At 32.2% G+C, this 21874-nt stretch overlaps 2 protein-coding genes across 2 annotated transcripts in view; one reads left to right on the top strand and one right to left on the bottom strand.

The window, feature by feature from the left end:
• The window catches only part of LOC140435008 (acidic mammalian chitinase-like), a 30239-nt gene extending 21166 nt beyond the window's left edge, over positions 1–9073 (bottom strand). Inside the window, exons 1-2 of the mRNA XM_072523668.1 lie at positions 8885–9073; positions 19–183 (exon numbers count right to left, since the gene is read on the bottom strand). Coding sequence (XP_072379769.1) covers positions 19–183; positions 8885–8957 — 238 coding nt within the window. The 5' untranslated portion in view covers positions 8958–9073. The remainder of the gene's footprint in view (positions 1–18; positions 184–8884) is intronic.
• Positions 9074–14466: 5393 nt separating this feature from the next.
• Positions 14467–21874, top strand: part of LOC140435009 (acidic mammalian chitinase-like) — a 29018-nt gene continuing 21610 nt past the window's right edge. Inside the window, exons 1-2 of the mRNA XM_072523669.1 lie at positions 14467–14590; positions 18422–18598. Coding sequence (XP_072379770.1) covers positions 14524–14590; positions 18422–18598 — 244 coding nt within the window. The 5' untranslated portion in view covers positions 14467–14523. The remainder of the gene's footprint in view (positions 14591–18421; positions 18599–21874) is intronic.

The raw sequence follows: 21874 nt of genomic DNA, 5'->3' as shown, positions 1-21874 counted from the left end.
GCAAATTAAATAACTTACATTTATCAATACGGTCATCCCGTAACAGAATTTCTCCAAGAGTTGTTAGATCGACATATTTATAAATTAAATGAGTGCACAGCTTTGGATCAATATTAGAAATGTCATAAGAACCATTACCAGATCTGTCGTATGCCTCGGAAAAGTAGTAACACACAATTTTTACTAGAATTTAAAGAAAAGTATAAATATATAGTAAAATACCAAAAATATATAGTAAAATAACAGTACTGTTCACATTTGTTATTTAAAAATTGGCGACATCAAGCACATTTGGTACAGAGTAAACTAGGTTCTCGATTGAGTTTGTAGCTGAGCATATAGGACAAACCAAGTGTTCTGTAGTTTGCTCTTCTCGACAGTCGTATAGGCCGACTCACAGGGGAAGCCTTATTTTATTCTGTTGGATTTGGATGTTAGTACCCCAGTACGAACTCTACAAAGCCCTATATATGTCACCTATCCTTCATTGTGTCCAGGTAAAACGTTCTCGGAGAGCATCATCCAATCATTACTGTTGTCACTTTGATCCTTCAAGAAGCTAAGTTTAATCTCGAGGGCTGACTCAATCAGATCTTCGGTGGTATGCAGAAAATTGTTTAAGGATTTAAGGCGTTGTCAGGCCGGTTGTTAGCCATAAAGAGGATGTACGTGTGAGGTGAATGCTTTATGTTTTTCCTTTCAAGCTACTACTTCACGTCTAATGTTGGACGGTAATATAAAGGCCAAACAGTTTACCTTATTGATTCGAGTAGGTCTTAGACAGCCTGTAGTAATGAAACAAGTTTTATTTAGAGTTTTTAGATTTTTAACGTAATAATAAAATTAAACCATTTTCATATCAATTAAAAGACCAGCTACAAAACTTCAAAAATTAACATTATATAGACCAATAAGTTTACTAACAGTGTCGTCTAAAGTCTTAAAAAAATGAATAACGAAACGCATTAAACCAATTCTAGTTAGCCAAAATCTTAGCCTCAGAACATCAGTTTGGATTTAGAAAAAAACATGGAACTGTAGAATAAGTCCATAAATTATTTAAACAGATTAGCAATGGCCTCAAAGATAAATGGTGAGTATTACTAATCATCACTACTTGGTATAAGTTAGATCTGTGATAAAGTCGGGCATAAAGATCTTCTCTTTAAACTAAAAAAATACTGCCTCACCAATACATGAACAACTGAAATCGTGCTTATATGATAGATTTCCCAGTTCAGTATGAATCAGAATCTTAAGAATCCAAGTGATTCAGAAGTACCGCAACGTAATGTCTTAGAACCAATGCCCTATCAGCTTTTTACTGCAGATAAAGGGACTGTCTCAAAACATTTACAAGCCGAATGCGTTTAAAAAAGTGGAACATTCATGTTATTGAGACCAGATCAATTTAAGTCACCATTATATTAAGAAAAGAAACATGTTCAGTTACATTACTACATGTAAAAACAAGATCTTAATTAATAGGCCATATTGAAGCCAATACGGATTTATGGCATCCAACTGTAAGGTACTGCTCGCAAATCAAACTTAGAAGTAATTCAAAGATTGCAGAACTAAGCTCTTCGGATCATAACCAATGCTACATGGTATGTTACAAACAAAATATTAGAAAAGAATTCCCAGTTCCATCTATAAAGCTGAAATCATAAAGTACAGTGAAAAATACAAAAACAAAACTAGTGCACATTCTAATGTAGAGTGCGTGCGTGCGTGTATTTAAGGTATATTTAATATAAACGATAAAGTGCGTCTTGAAGCGTTTGAAGACTACAGACTTAGTAGACAGATTTAAATAGCCAATATAATATTTGGAGCAAAAGATCGTAGATAGAGCACCGTATAGGCTATATATTTACCCCTATAAGCCCCTATTACCGTATAGGGTTTACCCCTATATTCAGAGCAGTTTCGAAAAATTTGAAATTTTTTGTTGAAAACATCCCTTAATTAGTGATTTTAGGGATTTTTTGTTCTAAAAACTTTTAAATGAATTGCAATTTCATAAAAAGCTTTTTAATCTTTAAACCGACAAGTACACCTAAGGATAAATAAATTCTATCTTTGTCAAAAAATGGGACCAAATACAGAATAAGGTAAATGTGTATAAGAGTACGCACTTAATATTAAGAGTGCGACAGTTTTTTATTTTTACGAAAATGGACTATTTATCATTCCTCACATTGTTAATCAACCATTTAAAAAGATGGTTTAGAATAGTTTTAAACCATGTTTATGTTCAAATAAGAAATATTTAATTTTGTTTGCGAAGCTGCTAATGCGTTCTCTTATATACAAATTTGCATAGAAGTACGCATCTATATGTTTAAGAGTACGCACATTACTGAAGTGTACAAAAATATTAAGACATTCCAAAAATCAAACTTTATTTCTAAAATAAACGCAACACAAATACATAAAAAAAGAAATATGAAAAGTATGTTTTAGAACTTATTTTTATTTCATCTTTAAATCCATTGCTACTCCTCACAGTTAAAACACATGAAGTCTCCTGTTACGTAAGTCGTACTAGATTCGTGCCACCAATTCTTGGATTGAAAGCACGTGCTGCAGTCTTCAACAGAATTTGAATATAATTCATTACATTCTGGGCACGTTACAATTAGGATCATTTTCTTAATTCCCTTTTTGAACTTTGTGCAATGATTTACTACAACTAGGCACTAATTTTTTTTTTATTCGTTCCGTCTTCTTTTTTTGTTGTACTTCTTTGGTTTTTTCCAAATTCTCAAGTTCTTTTGTATATGGGCTACTGGAAAGTATTTCGGACTTTTGAGATTTTATTTTGCGTCGATTAGGCTTTTCTTTAATTTTGGGTAATGGTAAAATCTCTGCCGCTGACACTCACATATTTAAGTGCTATTAGTGCTAGCTTGTGATGGTATTAATATACCATTTTCGCATTCGATATCAAGATTAGCCACATCGAGAGGCGGTGTAACGTGAAAAGAGATTAGATCATCTTCATTCTCAGGCTGCTTTAAAGGAGGTATTACTTCAGACGGTATTAGAAGCTGAAGTCCATTATTTTCTTCTTCTACACGGACTCCATTTGAAGTATTATCTACTACCGCGCTTACTGGATTATCCAAAGGTACGTCGGTAACATAGGAGGAGGCAAAATCCATGTCATGAAACTGATCAGAGTAATCGGATATATTTCCAATGCTTTAAAAGAATTTTCGACCTTTTGAATATTTGCTACAGAACCATAAGCAGTACTAAAATAAATAATCCAGCAACTTGAAATTATGTAATTACTCTACCTGGATTACTTACCATCCACTTGTCACATTCCCTACTGTAGGTTTTTTTTAAAGGACCAAAAAAAACCAATATCCAGTGGCTGTAGTTTATGGCTTGAATGAGGCGGGAGAGATAAAAGATCAATGTGATTCTCTCGGCAATATTTTATATCTTGCAGGTCACGATGCTCTTCCTTCATTCTTTTTCTGCGGAATATAAGTGCTGGAGGAATATAGTTACCTGTGGAGTTCATGCAACATACAGCCGTTACAAGTTGTCCACGATCTGCACTAGCTACCTTCCCTACAAGTTTCTTTCCCTTGCTCGCTAATATCTTGGGTAACTTATTAGGCACGGTTGATGCAGTTGTTGATAAACCCGATTCATCCATGTTATATATTGAACTTGTAAAATCTTGTTACTTCACTTTTATTAAAACCCATAATTTGGGTCATCGAACATTTTTCTGGCTGTCAAAGCGCAATTTTGTTTCGCTGACAAAATCCTCTTACCAATGACTTACCAGCTATTTGTAGATTTCTATTAGATGTATGTAGATTATTAGATTCAGCAAATTTATACGCTGTTATTTGCAATTTTTTTTTTTTGTAATTCCATAAAACATCTGATCTAATTCTCGTGTCTGTTGTGCTAATTCAGCTTCTAGGTCGCTTGGAATATCGCTTTGAAATCGTCCCAATGATTTTGGTACATTTCCACACTTTAATCTTTTTCCTAATATGGCCTCATTTATTGCCATATCATTCGCTACACTTCTTTTACTACATCCTGCTTCTAATTTTTGTTGTATTTCTCGTAAGTTTTCTTCAGTAAAAATTAACTTTCTATCGGTTTTTCGCTTGTACCGACTATATAAATAAATTTAAAATCTGAAAATAAAAAAAAACTTAAAACAAATAAAAAATTTGTTTAAGAATACCCAAATGTGTATAAGAGTTCGCATTGCGTAACCTTATATATCGGTAACTGCGTACTCTTATACATATAGGTCATAGATTTACGGCTCATTTTTTTTTAAAAGCAATCACTATTTCATATAAATGCAGTCTAAAATTATTTTATACAAAACTGATGGTTTGCTTACCTCTCAATTGACTAAATTGTGAACACACAAAATTATAAATCTGAACGGCAACTATTTGCAGCGACCATATTGACAAAACTGGGACGATAATGCAGATTTCTGTTTATGACCGTGCAGTAGGAATGTATTTAGAATGCCTTCAAGTAAAAATTACTTTAATAGATATATATAGATATATTATATATATATATATATATATATATATATATATATATATATATATATATATATATATTAAAATTAATAGGGGCGTACTCTTAAACACATGCGTGCTCTTATACACACTTACTCTATGCATTTCGAGTAATATCGCTGTAGACGATAAAAAGCGTGTACAGTTGCGGCGATACAGGCGCGGGGGCTTAAAAATGTCTGTTTAAAATTAAAACTATGTTTTTAGCAAGAAGAAAAACACTTATCCTTGTAAAAATATTCTTACTTACACGTGAATTGAAAAAATTGCAAATAACTCGAAAAGGCAGCATTTTTCAAAAAAGGGAAAAAGTATTTACTTCGCTGAGATACGTCTAAAAAATTTCTAAAAGAGATTCAGGCAATTGTTTTCTTGTTATAAGTTAATTGTTAATAACAGTTTCTGACCCAAGAATTAAAAAAATACATCTGAACTAAAAAATATATAGAATCTAATAAAAAAGATTTGTTGCGGTAGGAATTTAATCGGTATATTCCGTTTCTAAGGAATAATAATAGAATTCTCAAGGATAGAAATGGCAACATCACATCAAACAGAGAACATTTGTCACAAATTGTGGAATCATTCAACAGGGTAACACAAAGTCGAATGGAGAGATCAATGCTGGGCCTGCCTTGAAAGATCGCGTGAGAAATGAGGAGATACGCCGGCGAACTGGCGTAGACGATATTATACTGCGAATCAATAAACAAAAGTGGGGGTGGGCTGGACATGTTGCTAGAATGGAAGACGGAAGATGGACGAAGAGATTATTGGAGTGGAGACCAAGAGCCGACAAGCGAAGTCGAGGCGGACCACCCACCCGATGGACCGACGACCTAAGGAGAATAGAAACAAACTGGATTGCAGCAGCTAGAGATAAAGAGAATTGAAGACGTTTGGAGAAGGCCTATATCCAACAATGGATGTGAAAATGGGGCTGGATGATGATTCCGTTTCTAAGCGTCTTTTTAGGGTTAAACCGCTCGCCTAATAGTGGATGCGGCAAAGGCTCACCCCGAGTTGTAAAGCCAGTCAAGAAGAAGAATATAATATTAACTTTTGCTGTTTATTATATTTTTTAAGGATATCTGGCAATGAAGAAAATTTTTGTAATGATTGATTGAAAATCGTAAATAATATTGAGTTATATAAAAAAGTTTCGGCTTTATTTACTTATACATTGCATTCATAAAGTCTGGAAACGCTCCATTATCTTGTGACTTAATTATTTTTATATTTAAAGCTTTAACAGTTCGAATTTTATTAGTTAGTCTTTCAGCACTATATTTGGGACACTCCGTTTATACGTGTTTCACTGTTAACGGCACGTCACAACTCGTACATTTTGGTTGAGGTTCCTTCTTCATGAGATATTCATGTGTGAGTTTGCTGTGTCCTAATCGGAACCTGGTTAATACAACCTGAAGGTTGGATGGACTAACAACGCTAGGGGCGTTGTTAGTCCATCGTCCAAAATTTGGTTTAATTTCTTTTAACTTTGAGGATTTTTCTTCCCAACATTTAGTCCAATTACATATCAGCTTTTGTTTAAAGTACGGATTGAGATCTTTTGCTAATGGTTTTATTATCGGTCTGATATTTGGGGAATTTGTTATTTCCCGAGCATTTTTATCAGCTAGTTCGTTTCCTTTAATGCCTATATGTGATGGTACCCACACGAAGACTAATGTTTTGCTTTCCAGCTGCTGCATCTTGTTTTTAATTAATTTAGCAATCGGGTTGCAAGTGTACATTTTTGACAGTATATGGAGGGAATTGATTGAGTCAGCAATAATAAGGAATTTATCTAGTTTGACTGTTTGTATGTGAATTAGAGCTCTGTATATTGCATACAATTCTCCAGTTATCACAGTGGATTCTGTGGGCAATTTGAAACTTTTTATTATGTCTCTTATAACAAATGATGATAACAACAACAAATGATAACAACATTGAATCATCTGTTTAAATTTTTATCATAATTCTTGTTTTAAAATAATTTCATATAAATACATCACATCATTTTTAAACATATTATTTAGTTTATATAATAATTAAATTTACTATTAAATGATATTTATTTATACTTTAATATTAATATTTGGTCTATATTTGACAGGTTTGTCGTAAGTAAACAAAACGTATGCTTTGTTAGTACGTTAAAACCCTTCGGAGGTCGCGGTCATAAAGTATACTGTATAGGTCGCGGTGTATCTTGAAGATACATTCGTTTAAGTTTCATGTTTCAGTAAGATTGAAAAAAAAACTGATCGAGTTCGGAAGAAACATTTATTTTGAACAAAACTAATCAAAAAATAAGCGGATTTAAATTAATTTATTGTCAAGAGAAAATAAAATAAATTATGTAAGTAAATCATCTATTTAGAGAGTTTTGCATAAAGAAAAATACCACCATTACAAAGTTCAGTTGGTTCAAGATTTAAATGAAGATGATCCTGATAGAAGGCAAGAATTCTGTGAAATAATGATGGACAAAATGAACGCAGATTTGCAGTTGATAAACAAAATAGTTTTTTCTGATGAAGCGATGTTTCATTTAAACGGAACGGTTAACAAACAGAACTGTAGATATTGGAGTAGATAAAATCCTTACTGGGTGTGTGAGACTTATATGCAATATTTTAAAAAATTTAACGTTTGGGCTGGTATCATTAACAATAAAATTATTGGTCCTTATGTGTTTGAGGGCACAGTTGATTGTGAGGTTTATCTAGATTTTTTGATTAACTTTTTAGTGCCTACAGTACGAAGATTTTTTCCTGATCGTCCAAATGAGATAGATCAATCTATTTACTACCAACAAGACGGGGCTCCACCGCATTTTGCACGTATAGTTGGAAATTATTTAAATGAGGTTTTTTCCAATAGGTGGATTGGAAGACGTGGAACGATCGAATGGCCGGCTAGATCCCTGATTTGACTCCTTTCGATTACTAATTATGGGGTTATTTAAAATCTAAAGTATATTTTAATAGACTAAACAGTATTGCTGATTTAAAAGTTAGAATAACGGAAGAAATTAATAAAATAACCCCGGAGGTCATACAAAATATTGTACGAAAATTTCAAAATCGTCTCGGTTATTGTCGAGAAGTGAATGGTGGTCATTTTAAACATTTAATTTAATTGTAAAGTACATTGAAAAATACAGTCTAAATATTATGTGAGATTATTATCTTTATTCAACCTAAAGTTTTGTGAGACATCATCAAAATTTTACATCTTAAAAATCAATTTTCTTAGTTATGATTGCACCAAACTTAAAAAACTTTATATTGCTGAACAGAAGACTAAAATCCCTTTCTAACAAGGTGCCATACGACCCCCTTTGTTATTTTAAATTTTCGAGGAGGTGCTTATACTTCAAAGGGGGTGCTGGAGGGGTATAATATTTTCACAATGTAAATTGTCAATTTAAGAATTAAAATCGACCTGTTTCAGGTTTTTTTCACATAGTACATAATAACGTTAAAAATGAATTTATTCCATACATATGGAGCGCATGGTATAATATATGAAAAGATTTACGTACTTGAAGTGGACCTGATTGCAAATAGTGAAGAAAAATATAAAATAAATATAAGGCTTATGCTGGCCAATAAAGCTTATTTCGTTACGGGCCATATATTCAAACCGCAAGATATACAACGAAAAACAAAACTCAGAGTCTATAAAAATACTAGTCAGGCCCATAGTAAGTTATGGGTGTGAAAGATGTGGCATAACCCAAAAACCTGTCAATGCACGAGACGTGTTCGAAAGAAAAATATTACGGAAGATACTGGGCCCAATCACGAATTACGGTGGGCAAAATACATGGTACGGATGTATCCGGGGAACAGAATTTTCAGACAGTTCTAAATGCAAGAATGCAAGAAAAAAGACCTGTTGGAAGATCAAAAAAGAGATGAGGATATCAAGAACCTACTAAAAAAACAATTTTATGAAAAAGAACAGCTGTATATCGAGATCTTTGGAGGATCTTACTGAAAGAGGATAAGGCACAACTTGGGCTGTAGTCCCGTTTCGTGAGAGGAGATATATATGGATAAATAATGAAATATGAAAGTGAGAAGCTATTGGCCTAGTTGGCAATATTATTCCAAATATGCATAAACAAGAAAGTCTCTGAAAAATAGAAAGTTGGTTAAGGTTATTCAAGGAAGACAACAGAAATAAATATGGTAATTACCAAAGTATTTTAGTACCTAATAAAATAAGCAGATTATATGGAAAGATCCTAAAAACTAAAATAAAAAGTTATATGTACTTACATTTCTCAGCTGATATAATTTGAAATAGTGCATGGCTTAGAGTAAAAATGGATAGTAATTGGTTCCACTTCATTATAAAATTTTGTTTATACTAAGAAAAATCTGTTAATTTTATTATAAGTTCAAATCAAGTCTAGAATTATATAAAATAAACTGCGTGTTTGCTTTCGATCTATAATAATTAATTTTTTGTCAAATATAATATACAACATGGGCGTAATAACTGTAATGCATACCCACCTACATTAAAAATTAAAATATATAAAGTCATAACTTATGGTCATAAATGAAAATTGCTTCATTATTAATATATTAGAAATTTCACAACATAAAAAAGAAAATAATAAATATATCAGTCGCCTAGATTCAAAACCCGACAAGTCACAATTTTTTCAAAACATTTTTTATTAGATATAAGAATTTGAAATACATAAACCTACAAGTCCATAATACATTTATCAAGCAAATTCCGACATATCCGATAGACAATAGACGCGTAGTATTTTACTCGCCACCTGATTTCGGTTGACAACGTGTTAGCCAAGCAGATCAGTTTAGTTTATGCCTTTAACTAAGTTGTTTGCAGTGTTTGTAATAAATTGCTAAAATAATGGATTCATTGGCAATCGCTGCAATTAGCTGCGGTTTGAGATTTAGCTGTCGTCTTACTTCACTATATTGATGACTTTCGGTAATAATGTGTTTCACTGTTAGTTGGCACTGGCATGGTTGACAGATAGGCCAACTATCTGATGTCATTAGGAAGCAGTGTTAGTTTGGTATGGCCTATACAGATTCTTCGTATAATTGTAACGTCTTGTCTAGATAGTCCTGTGGGGCCAGTGTTTAATGGGTTATACAATGAGGGTTGGATTGCACGTAAGGATATATTTAAGGAGCTGTGTTTGGAGTGTGAATACGTATATTCTGGATTGACTGAGTTATCAACAGGAAAATCCTGTGCAGAATGGGAAAGGTACTTGAAATACTGATGACGATCAAAACTGAAAATTTAGAATATCTGGGACATATAATGAAAACAAAAAAATATTACAGCATTCTGCAATTAATTTTCCAATGAAAAGAAAATGGCAAAAGAATCTTGGCAACAACACATATTTCATGGCTGTAAAATTTGCCAAAATGATTGCTGTAGCATGGAGGTGTTCCATGCTGCAGCAAACCAAGTCAAAATAGACATGGCGGTCTACAACCATAAAAAATATTGTTAATGGATTAGATTAAATAAGATATAGTTCGTTGCATATTTTATTTAATCTTTCATAATTTCTGTAGATAAATAAAATTTTTATTGGCAAATTATATGTGTTTTATATCTAATAAAAACAATCGATATCATCAAAAAATATATTCACCATAAAAGTATTGCTTCATTTTTTATTAATTGGAATTTTCACACTAATTAAAATAAAATTATAAATATATTTTGAAATAAAACTTAAAACAATAATTTTAAGTGTTAATATAGTATAGGTATAATTTTTTCTTCTTATTATTCTTCTTTTTATGTAGACATGACTCTGTCCAATGTGCCTCCAGTAAGTTGTCGTTCCATCGTTTTCGTGGTCTTCCTACTGATCATCTTCCTATTGAAAAACCGTCTCTTGCCGTTTTTACTACTCTATTTGTTGTCATTCGGCTTATATGATCGTTTCATTCTACTCTTCTTTTACCTGCTACTCTGGTAGCAGTTACCAGCTGAAGTCCGTTTGAAGAGGTTTACTCTCCGGACGCTGGAACTCACTTAAGGCATGGGTGTATGTTACCTAAAGTAAAATTTAATTAAATATTAAACATCAAATATTATTAACAACATTATGTACAATCTTTGTTAACCTTATGTATTTTAAAGGGTTTTTACCCTAATATTTTGGTGGCTCAGGCATGTTAACCTGCATTTTTAACCTGATGATGGAATTATTATTTCGAAAACGTTCGTGTTATTTGATGTAGCCCTTTTAAGGGTTTTTAAATATACCCGTTTAAAAAGAATATAATTCATACCTGCAAAAAATAATAAAATTATAAATGGTTGTAATAAACAATTTAAACATTGTATAATTTTAAGGTAAACTGTAACGGCCATTTGGCTACATTGGGATCACATATAGGGTGTTGAAAATTGGGGACAGAAATTGCTGGGTTGGGATAGGGTAAGCAAAACAAACCGGAACGTTTGCGAACGGCTACTCTTGGTTTGTTTGGTGAGCTGGGTCGTGAGAAAGTGAATGAAACAAAACAAGGGGACTAGAATGGGGTAACTACAAAAAGTGAATCAAAAGGGATACTTACATGGACCTTCTGGACAACACAACACAAGAAGGTTCCTAAGCTATTTAAAATGGACGCTGCTTACAAGAATCTTCCTGCTGGATGGAAAGATAGGTTTTTTTTTCCTAAAAAAATACAAAAAGGGTTTAGAATCTGTTTAAAGAAAATAATACTCTTGGTTTAGGGAGAAACATTACATATTTATTATTATCTCACTATAAACAGTTATAAATATAAATAATAATAACAAAATAACAAATACAACTTACAATGTTACTATCGGTTTACAACTCTAGACGTTGGAGGCACTATAAGAATTTAAATTATTAATGGGCGACATTTTGTAGCGAAAATAAATTATTACAAATGAAAAATATCTTTTTAAATGAAACTATGCGTAGAGTTTAAACTTTTTAAAAACAAAACAAAACAAATTGTAAATTTATGATTAGGTATATGTACCAAATGTCAAGGAAATAATGCTCACTGTCATATGTCAATATTAAATTTAAAAACTTTAAAAAAATGATTAATATGACAGTTAGCCACTCCCTAATATTTTTAATTTTACTTATTACAATTTCTTAACTTGTCATGAAAGCAATTATTGATGGAAAATGTTTATTTTTACTTTAAAAAAATTTACCAATATGTTATATCTCCTTTAAAAGTTCTGGGGCTGGAACTGGACTCAAAACTCACTGCAAAACAACACAAATACACCTCACAAGCTGCAAAAATAGTCTGGAATGATCAGGGACAACAAAATGAGGATGGAAGCTGGGCACTGGATTATCTTGACGCAATGTTCAAAACTTGGCTTTTAGAACACTCAAGCCTTTGCTTGGAACCATGTGGATATCTATAAAGTTGTTTGGAACGCTGAATAAATAAATAAAAATAACAAAATAACAAATACAACTTACAATGTTACTATCGGTTTACAACTCTAGACGTTGGAGGCACTATAAGAATTTAAATTATTAATGGGCGACATTTTGTGGAGGAAATAAATTATTACAAATGAAAAATATCTTTTTAAATGGAACTATGCGTAGAGGTTAAACTTTTTATAAACAAAACAAAACAAATTGTAAATTTATGATTAGGTTTATGTACCAAATGTCAAGGAAATAATGCTCACCGTCATATGTCAATATTAAATTTAAAAACTTAAAAAAAATGATTAATATGACAGTTAGCCACTCCCTAATATTTTTAATTTTACTTATTACAATTTCTTAACTTGTCATGAAAGCAATTATTGATGGAAAATGTTTATTTTTACTTTAAAAAAATTTAACAATATGTTATATCTCCTTTAAAAGTTCTGGGGTTGGAACTGGACTCAAAACTCACTGCAAAACAACACAAATACACCTCACAAGCTGCAAAAATAGTCTGGAATGATCAGGGACAACAAAATGAGGATGGAAGCTGGGCACTGGATTATCTTGACGCAATGTTCAAAACTTGGCTTTTAGAACACTCAAGCCTTTGCTTGGAACCATGTGGACATTTATAAAGTTGTTTGGAACGCCGTCTTACAAATCTCTTAGGTGAAACATAGCACGAACCAAAACGGTGATTACTCAGACAAATATTGACATATTACATTTGAGTAAAATTCACATTTTTACAAACAAATTTGCCGGTTCCTTCACGCCACACACGCCGCGTCTTATCTCTTTAAAAACTTCTTCCAATCTCAACTTGAACTCCACATTTAACTGCTATAAAACACTATATTTCCGTGACAAAAACGAAAAGCGAAAAGTCATTGCGAATTAAAAAAAAATCCGGACTCGAAACAATTAAGTAACCACTTTGGTGATCTATTGCACTGACATCATTCGCCCAACTCGAAATATTTCTGTTTATTTGACGCGCAAAATATCCCTAAGCGGCATAATCAAAAGAATACCGAAGAAATACGCATCTGTGATACATAAAAAAACTTTAAAAATGTGTTTATTATCAACCCCAGCAATTCAAAAGGATTGAAAATACTTTTGCGGTGTTTTAACATATACGATAGGAAATAGAAATACATTGAAAATATTCTTCGATGCTTTAATACACACAGGGTGATTTTTAATACATACGAAAAAAATACAAATGCTACAAAACTAGGCTTGGAACTAACCGGTAAATTCAACGTGGTTTTTACACTTTTGTTCAAAACGAACAACGAACGAATTTTGTGTGTGTATTGGTCAACTGTCTATTCCGTCTGTCTATCTGATCGACTTCCAAGATATTGTCAAAATCAATTATATGTCCGATGGTATAGAAATCGAATGGTAACAATGGAAAGAAGAAATATATCTATTAGTTATTCACACAACCATATGTGAATTGAAACAAAAACTGATCCTAAATACTTTTAATCTTATGCCATGATTTTGAATACTCTATTGAGCAATGGCACTTTCATTATCCCATCCTTCGGGTCTACCTACAATACTCAATAGGTAGGTAAAATCAATAGATTAGGATTAAGAGACATTCATTCGGAAGTCAAAAATAAAATACAAGCCAATGCAGAGTAACCGAATAAAGACTCATTTGACTTTAAAACAATGGACAAAATTTATGGAGTGCAGCAAGATTGATTATGCAACTCCACCAGAAAAACAACCAGATCCCTAAAACTCCAAAATGATTGAGATATATAGAATTGATGAAATAAGAAGTTTAACTCTCTAATTTTTAGGATCCAGATAAAACCCAAGTCAAAATGAAGGTAAGTTATTTTGACCAGTTTTCAGGCTTTTGTTACATTTATGAAGAATTATTTTTATTTCAAACTGTTTAAAAAGGTAGCAACGAATGCGCTTGTGGAACGTCGCCGATAAAAAATCTCATATAATCGAATATCCTAAAAGAGTAAATTTAAAATGTTAAAAAATGGTAAAAGAAAAACGTATTTTGGACAGTATAGGTATAAAAAGGTACTTAAATATTTAAGTACCTTTACATAAAGTACGTTAAATAAAGTACACGTACCCCTGAAACTGAAACTACAGGATAGCTAATACTTAAATAATCAATAAAAAAATCTTTTGTTAAATACGCTGGTTTAATATAATAATTATATTTTAATATAAGTTTATCATCAAAATTTTTATTGTTCAATTTAATTCACCATGTCTTATAAAAAAGCCAATTGTTTTTTATAATCTAAAATATAATTATTGTACCCCTTCCAATATATTTTACTTATACTAAACCAGAAATAAAGTATAAAAATAAAAGAAAAGCAAGTTTCTTCTCAATTTTTTTTAGAAAGGATGTCAAGGTTTTAACAAAATTAAAAAATTTCATTTAATAAACACACGTTTATAATGCAGTTGAAAGAGCTTCTACTTTCTTTAATTGTGATCTATACATCATTTGAAATCGTTTCAACATGTAAGTGTAAATACCTACATATATTTCCATATTACATTATAAGTACTGGGTACCATAGTAGTTACACAAGGAAAATATAACAACAACAACCAGCCATTGTTATTATCGTTATTATTTTATAACCAAAGCGTCAACAATTTTGAAATCTTCTTTTTGTAAGATTCATTCTGAGGTTAGGATTAGACGCCCCTTCCACTCGATCTAAGAGGTCTATTGTGGCTCATCTCTAAGTTGCAGTTGCCCTTTCAATTCAGCCTTGTTAAGTTTATGTGAAGTAGGTGTCACCTTTGGCAGTCATAGGAATCGAGTTGATAATGCTTAAATGAATTGAGCCTTTCCTATCCAACGCTGGGCAGTTGCACAGAAAGTATTTCGTCGTCTTGTCTTCAGTCTGACAAAATCTGCAATTCGCACTTTCTGCAAGTCTGATTTTATTGAAGTGTCCCTTGAAGTGACACTGTCGTTTTAGAAGACTCATGATAATTCGCAGATCATTTTCATTGATATCTAGTATATCTTTCGATTTCTCCTTCCAAGGTTCATTTTGGATGTTTAAAACCAATTTGTTCGTACCAGTGGTTACGTTTTATTAGTTACATCCAATTTGATATTATCCTTTTTAAACCCAGAGTAAACTTACTTTGTTACTTTTCTATACTCCAATCAGATGCTGAAGACAGTTCCAAACTAACTTGGAATAAATTAGATTCCATTCCAGTAACTTTAATGCCACCTGGCTATTCGATATTTTTTATAGATCTGTCCTTGCAGTTTCTCTTTTTCTGCAAGCTAATCTCTACAGCATAAATTTCTGCTTGGAATATAGTGTAGTTATTGCCTAGGCTTTCATAACGGCTTAGCCTTGTTTTCTCTCCATATGCTCGAGCTCCAACTCCTTTATGGTTTTAGAGCCATTTATATACCAGCACTGGTACCATTTCCAACTCTGAATTATTTTTTAATATCTATTCAGATTTGATCCCGGTATTGTTTTCCTTACTTCTTGGTATCTTATCTTCCTTCTTTATTCAAGTATGACTATCATGGAGGTTGTCGGGGTAGTACACATCGCTCCTGTTACGATTAAACATGGTGGTAGTTGCAGTTTATTTAGCTTCTCTCTGGTGGTCTATTGGACAGTCATACTAGTGCTCTATACGTAATCAAAGGTCTGAATACAGTCCTATATAGTCAGTACATCTGTTTGGGTTTAATACCCCATGATTTCTGACATATCCTTAAACTTGTACAAAGGGAAAGTTTCGCTTTGTTTTATATTCTTTCTAGATGGGCATTCCATTAAATAGCTTATCTAGTATTTCTCCTAGATATTTGACCTAATTTGCCTCTTTGACAAATTCTTCATACAGAGCGGGTATCCAGATGCTATCAGATCCTGTCTCTTTGTAAAACTCACTATTACGAATGACTAAGAGAGCTTTTAACTTCACACCAACTATGTAGTAACGATATTTAATGCTAGAGCATTCTCGATAGAACATTTACATATTTTCCTCTTAATATAAGGTCATCCAGTAGGAGCGAACACAGGAGAGGAAAAAAACACTCCCCCTGTTTTGAACACATAAACTATTTTTGAGCACAACGTCCCTTCATTGTAGGTCTGTTATAATCAGTTTTTTCTAGCATTTCTTTAATCTAGTTGCATATGGTATTGGATATCTCTTTTGATTCTGCTGTACCATAAAAAGAATTTAAAAATTTGGTAGTGCATTATTAATTGCAACTTATATATCTAGAAAGACTGTTAACGCAATCTTTCTATTGTTAATGAAGTGAGTGATTTTATGTTGATGTTCAAGTGTAGTTTATGTTGATTTTTCTTCTTGATAGGCATGCTAGTTGCCATTGAGAGGATGATCCCTCAGTGCTAGGCGTTTAAAGCAATTGGAACTTTACACGAATTCCAGTGGGGTAAACCTACTGGACAACAGAGATTGAGAAGTTAAGAGACACAAACCCTTGGACTTACTGGATAGATTTAATGAGTAAATGGTCTAGAATATAAGAAGTTCTTTAAATATTAATTTTAGTTAAATTAAGTTAAAAAGATACCACATGACAGGTTGTTTGACATACCACAACTCTTTACTTGTTAATTAAAACAAATTGGCAATTCATATGAGTGAATTCGACGCGGTTAACTTTAATAACTTTGTACAGAGGTTTTTTTTAAATCAGATTAAATACACAAAATCCTATTTTTGATTTGTTAAACTTGAGATTGTGTCAAAACTAAGATTTCGCAAGAAAGTACTTGATGTGACGTATTAATTGATGCACTATCATTGACTGCATCACTATAAAATGTATGTTTTTTTTGTTAACTGTTCATAATATTGATAAGTAGTAAACTACGGAAGTGTTTAAAATGTTAACAACTGACAAAACCTGTAAACCGGCTTTTTCAACTGCCAATATTTACTTACAGACACTGTGAATTTATTATAACCGTAGTGTCGAAATATTTTGATATACTATTTTTGGCCAGTGATTACTATAATAGTAGCTTTGCCCGTCGCATGCGACAGGGGATCCAATCAATTATCATTTACAGTCAGTCATTAAATTCTTAAAATAATAAACTTTTTGCATATGTCCCAAGTAAATATGAAGTATGATCTGGTGCACTTCTGAACTGACATCATGTTTGTTTACTATACCCTATATTAATAATTATATATATATATATATATATATATATATATATATATATATATATATATATTGATAGCATGCTGTATAGATTAAATGTACTATTATGCCCCACGTCGTCGTTTGATATGATGTCATATGATAGTATTAGGGTAGTTATTTATTTTGTAATCAGTCAGAGGCCTTTTTCAGGCCAATAAATATATAAAGCAAATATGTCTATTATCATCCATAATGTCATGTGCTCTATCGTATGTAGCTATACGTTCATTAATAACGAAGACGCTGTGTAGTGCCCCATTGGTAGTCTTTATTAAAGACACTGTGTAGTGCCTTTTTGGTAGTCGCCTATCGTTTGTTTTTCTATCTTGGCATATTCGTGATATCCTTTCCTTTCATTTGCTATGTCGCATGTTAGGATTCGGTCATTTGTTTATTTTATTATCACACGCCTCAATCGGACCAATAAGAAAGGAGATATAATGTAATGTCCTCTTAGCAATGCCGCAGTGTGTGTTTTATCTACCTCAATATATTCGCTATCCCCTGGTATCATACGTCACGATCCGACGAACTATTCTACCTCACAATTTACTATTCTACCAGCACAAAATGCTCAAAAAATGAACAGAATTAACCTTAAAAGTTTTTCATGAAATTTTACATGGCAAATGAAGCAGAAACAGTATAGCGACGTTTTTACAGGCATAACTTATACTTAATTTTATTTAATTGTTTTTTAATTTTACGTAATTCTGTTTAACTTGATTTAATTTGATTTAATTATATTTACCTTTATTTAATTTTATTTAATCTTTAGTTTTTTAATTTAGTTTTTATTTTATTTTATTTTAGTAAAGCGTTGACGTTTGTCAAACGTCATTTTATTTTTATAGTAAGTGTATGTTTATCTTACCGAATGACATAATGTTATCTTACAATGTCTGATTAACATTTGGATCATCAATTTGTAGAATGAATAAGCAATAAATCAACCGTATCGTTTCAAGAACAAAATATGACTGAAATGTCAAATGTTGGTAGTTCAGATTTCTTTCGGTGGCGTCGTTACCTTACTGGACAAACGGTGTGACTTGTCATCATATCCTTTTATATAGATAGATTATAGGATTAAAAAATATTTTGTTTTTTCAGATAAACTGGTGTGTTATTATGGAGCATGGGCTCATTATAGACCTGGAAAAGGTTCTTACAAAGTTGAAGATATAGGTAATTTACCGTGTAGTCATTTAATTTACAGTTTTATTGGATTATCCAATGAAAATACTGGAGAAGTTGTTTCATTAGACCCCCATTTAGACAATAATCTAAGTAAGTATTTCTATTATAACAAATGCTAAGAAAAATATTTTCATTTTATTATCAAAAAAATATGAGATCTGGTCTGATTTTTATTTATAATACCAACTTCATTAAAGATTTGTAACAATCAACGCCTTCAAATCCCTTAAAAAATAATTTCCATCAAGTAACGGTCGGATCCATCACTTATTTAAAATGTATACCTTATGGGTCCACATTTCATAGTCATATAAGATAAGAGACCTTAGTAAACAATGAATGAAAATTATAGCATTCAGTTCCAGGGCGAATCAATCATCAAAATATACAACGCTCTTGAAACAATTTCTACGTGGAAGGACATTAAAATGTCAGCTGATGCATTTTCATCAATGCAAACTATTAGGAGCCCAGAATTTCTGACAATTTGTGAGAAAAATTTCAATACCGAGTAAAAAAATATTTCACTCACTTGTAGCCTAATATGCCTAATTATAGAAATAATTATTCTTAAATTATATTATGTTTTTTATTAAATAAAAAGTTCCTTATTCATTACGGAAGGGTGGCTATAACTACAGCAAATTGCTCTCTATCTTAAGCTGTTCTTAGTATCGAATGTGTGTCCATGCCTATCCAGTCTCTTACATTCTTCAGCCAGGAGCATTTTCTCTTTCCTGAACCTCTTTTTCCTTCTACTTTCCTTTCCATTATGAATCGTAGAAAGATAAATTTTTCTTCTCTGTAAATATTCCCTAAATAACTCGTTTTTCTGTTGTTTACAATATTTAGGAGTTCTCTCTCAGTTCTCATTCTTCTTATCATCTCGTTGTTGGTCACATGCTTTGTCCACGAAATCTTCAGCATCCTTCGAAAAACACACATTTCAAAGGCTTCTATACGCCTCATACTTGTAATTTCGAGAGTCCATGTTTCCACTCCGTATAGCAATAAGGAATAAATGAGTGTTTTTGCAAATTTATATCGAATAGATAACGATAAGATAGAGTTTATTAGGAATGTTTAATATATTTATTAATGTTTACACTTACATTAAGTTCTTCTTCTTCTTCAGCCTTCATTCATCCATTGTTGGACATAGGCCTCCTCCAATTGTTTCCACGCTTCCCTATCTTTTGCAATTCTCATCCACTGCTTTCCAGCTACAGCTGTTATATCGTCTATCCATCTCTTTTTGGGTCTTCCCACGCTTCTTTTTGTTTCTCGAGGTCTCCAGAATGTCACTTTATGAGACCATCTGTTGGTGTCTTGTCTTGCTACATGTGCTACCCATTGCCATCTCAATGTCGCTATTTTTTCCATGATGTCGGTTACTTTAGTTCTTCGACGTATTTCGGTGTTAGGAATTTTGTCTCTGAGGCTTATATTTAACATGGCCCTCTCCATGGCCCGTTGAGTTACTCTTAATTGTTCTGCCATTTTTCTCTAACATTAAGTTATTGCATTTAAATTACTTAACTTTGGTTTATACTTATTTATACTTGGTTTGTTCTTGATTTTGCAGCCAAAGGAGTTTAAATTAATTGTCTTTAAAATACCTAGTTAAAATTGACAGTCCTTGATTTTTCAGACCCTTTGATTTAATATATCTCTTAAAATAATTATTGAGAAAATGGTTCCCTCACCTAAATCCTATATCAAAATCACCCTCAAGACCTATGACAACCTCAACCTTGCCAATCTTATTTAGAAGTAGTTGACCTAAAAAATTCGTGCTCTTTACCTAAAAAATAACGGTCGGATATGTAATGTTTTCAAGATCAGATAGTAATGGTGGGGGAGATTTTATTATAGTACCATTTATTCGCCATTATTTATCTGTTTTACGAAGCGAGAGAAGTTTTTCAAATACTTTGGATATCATTGGTAGAAGGCTTATAGGCCTGTAGGATGTCAACTCATAGGCACATTTTCTAGGCTTTAGTATTATAAGAATTTCCGCAATTTTCCATTAGTGAGGAAAGTGATTGTGAATGAGAATTGCATTTAATGCTTGTGTCAATGCCTTTGTTGTCTTTACGGAAATGTTCTGTAATATTTTTCCTGTTATTAGGTCGTATCCAGGGACATTTCTGGAACTGATTTCATTCATTATTACATGGGAGATTTCTTTACCAGTGAATTTTTGAATCGGCAAATCCATCCGATGAGGTGTTTCGGGGAATCTTTGTATTTTTTATGAAAACATTTTTTAAATATCACCAAAATGCATTTGCCTTTTTCCTATTATTTCTAGGCAAAAGTCCGGAATTGTCTCTTATCGGAGGTATTTGTTGCGGAGGTTACTTGATTTTTCGTGTTCCACGCCAGGGCAAATAGTACGTTGATTCTTTTCAAGTATGTTTTTTAATCGTGTGTAAAAGTGTTTTTGGTTCTGACGGTAATTATGACACTCAATTTTTTCTTGTACAGTAGAACCAATACTACCTGTGACTATTTTTCAGGAATTTATTCCTTCTCCCGTATGTCTAAAATTAGGTTCTATATGGTTTCTACAAGTCTAATTCCATCCTTTTTAATCAATTCCGCTGTATTTTACCGCAGCTGAAGTCTTATTATTTTTCAGTTTCTGTACATCTTCAAAAACTTTGTCTAATGTGGGAGGTATCATCTCCACTTTCACTGTTTTGCACCCATTTGGTTCTTTACTTGAGAATCTTGAAAATGTTCTTTCCATCGCTTTATTTTTATCTTTGTTATCTGCTAATATGTTCCCATGTTTGTATTTAATTGAAATTATTTGCACTTTATGCCCATATTTTACGTTCCGTATATATTGAAAGAACTCTCTTGTCTTTGCTTGGCTGTATTTTTCTTTTAGTTTTTTAATCTTGTTTTCGTAGTACTTCCCTTTCTTCCATTTTATTTAAGGTTATCTAACCACTTTATTCTTATGTTCTTTTATCTATTAATGTGCTATATATTTGTCGTCAAACCATTGTTTGTTACTTACTCTTTATCTTTATCCTAGAATTTTCAAGGTAGCATTTTTGACGTTTGTCGAATTGTTGTCCAATGCGTCTCCCACGCTGTCAGTGATATCGAGGATTTCTAATGCTATGAATCTATTCCATAGTTCAACTTGGTAATGCCTTTCTATTTCTGCATTATTTAAGTTTTCCAAGTGGCTCTATCACGATATTGTGTTTTTAGATACTTGAGGTAAGAAAAAAGAAGCTGATGTCTGACGTTTGCACAAGTTTGACTTTCCCGTCTATTGTACCGATACCATTTAAAACCATTTAAAATAAAGAGGGTGGTGTACTACTCTTAAATTAGCGGCTA

This window comes from Diabrotica undecimpunctata, chromosome 2 (assembly GCF_040954645.1).
Source record: "Diabrotica undecimpunctata isolate CICGRU chromosome 2, icDiaUnde3, whole genome shotgun sequence".
In the NCBI taxonomy this organism is placed as follows: Eukaryota; Metazoa; Arthropoda; class Insecta; order Coleoptera; family Chrysomelidae; genus Diabrotica; species Diabrotica undecimpunctata.
The sequence above is the reverse complement of the archived record's forward strand: the minus strand, read 5'-3'. Positions and strand labels throughout refer to the sequence as shown.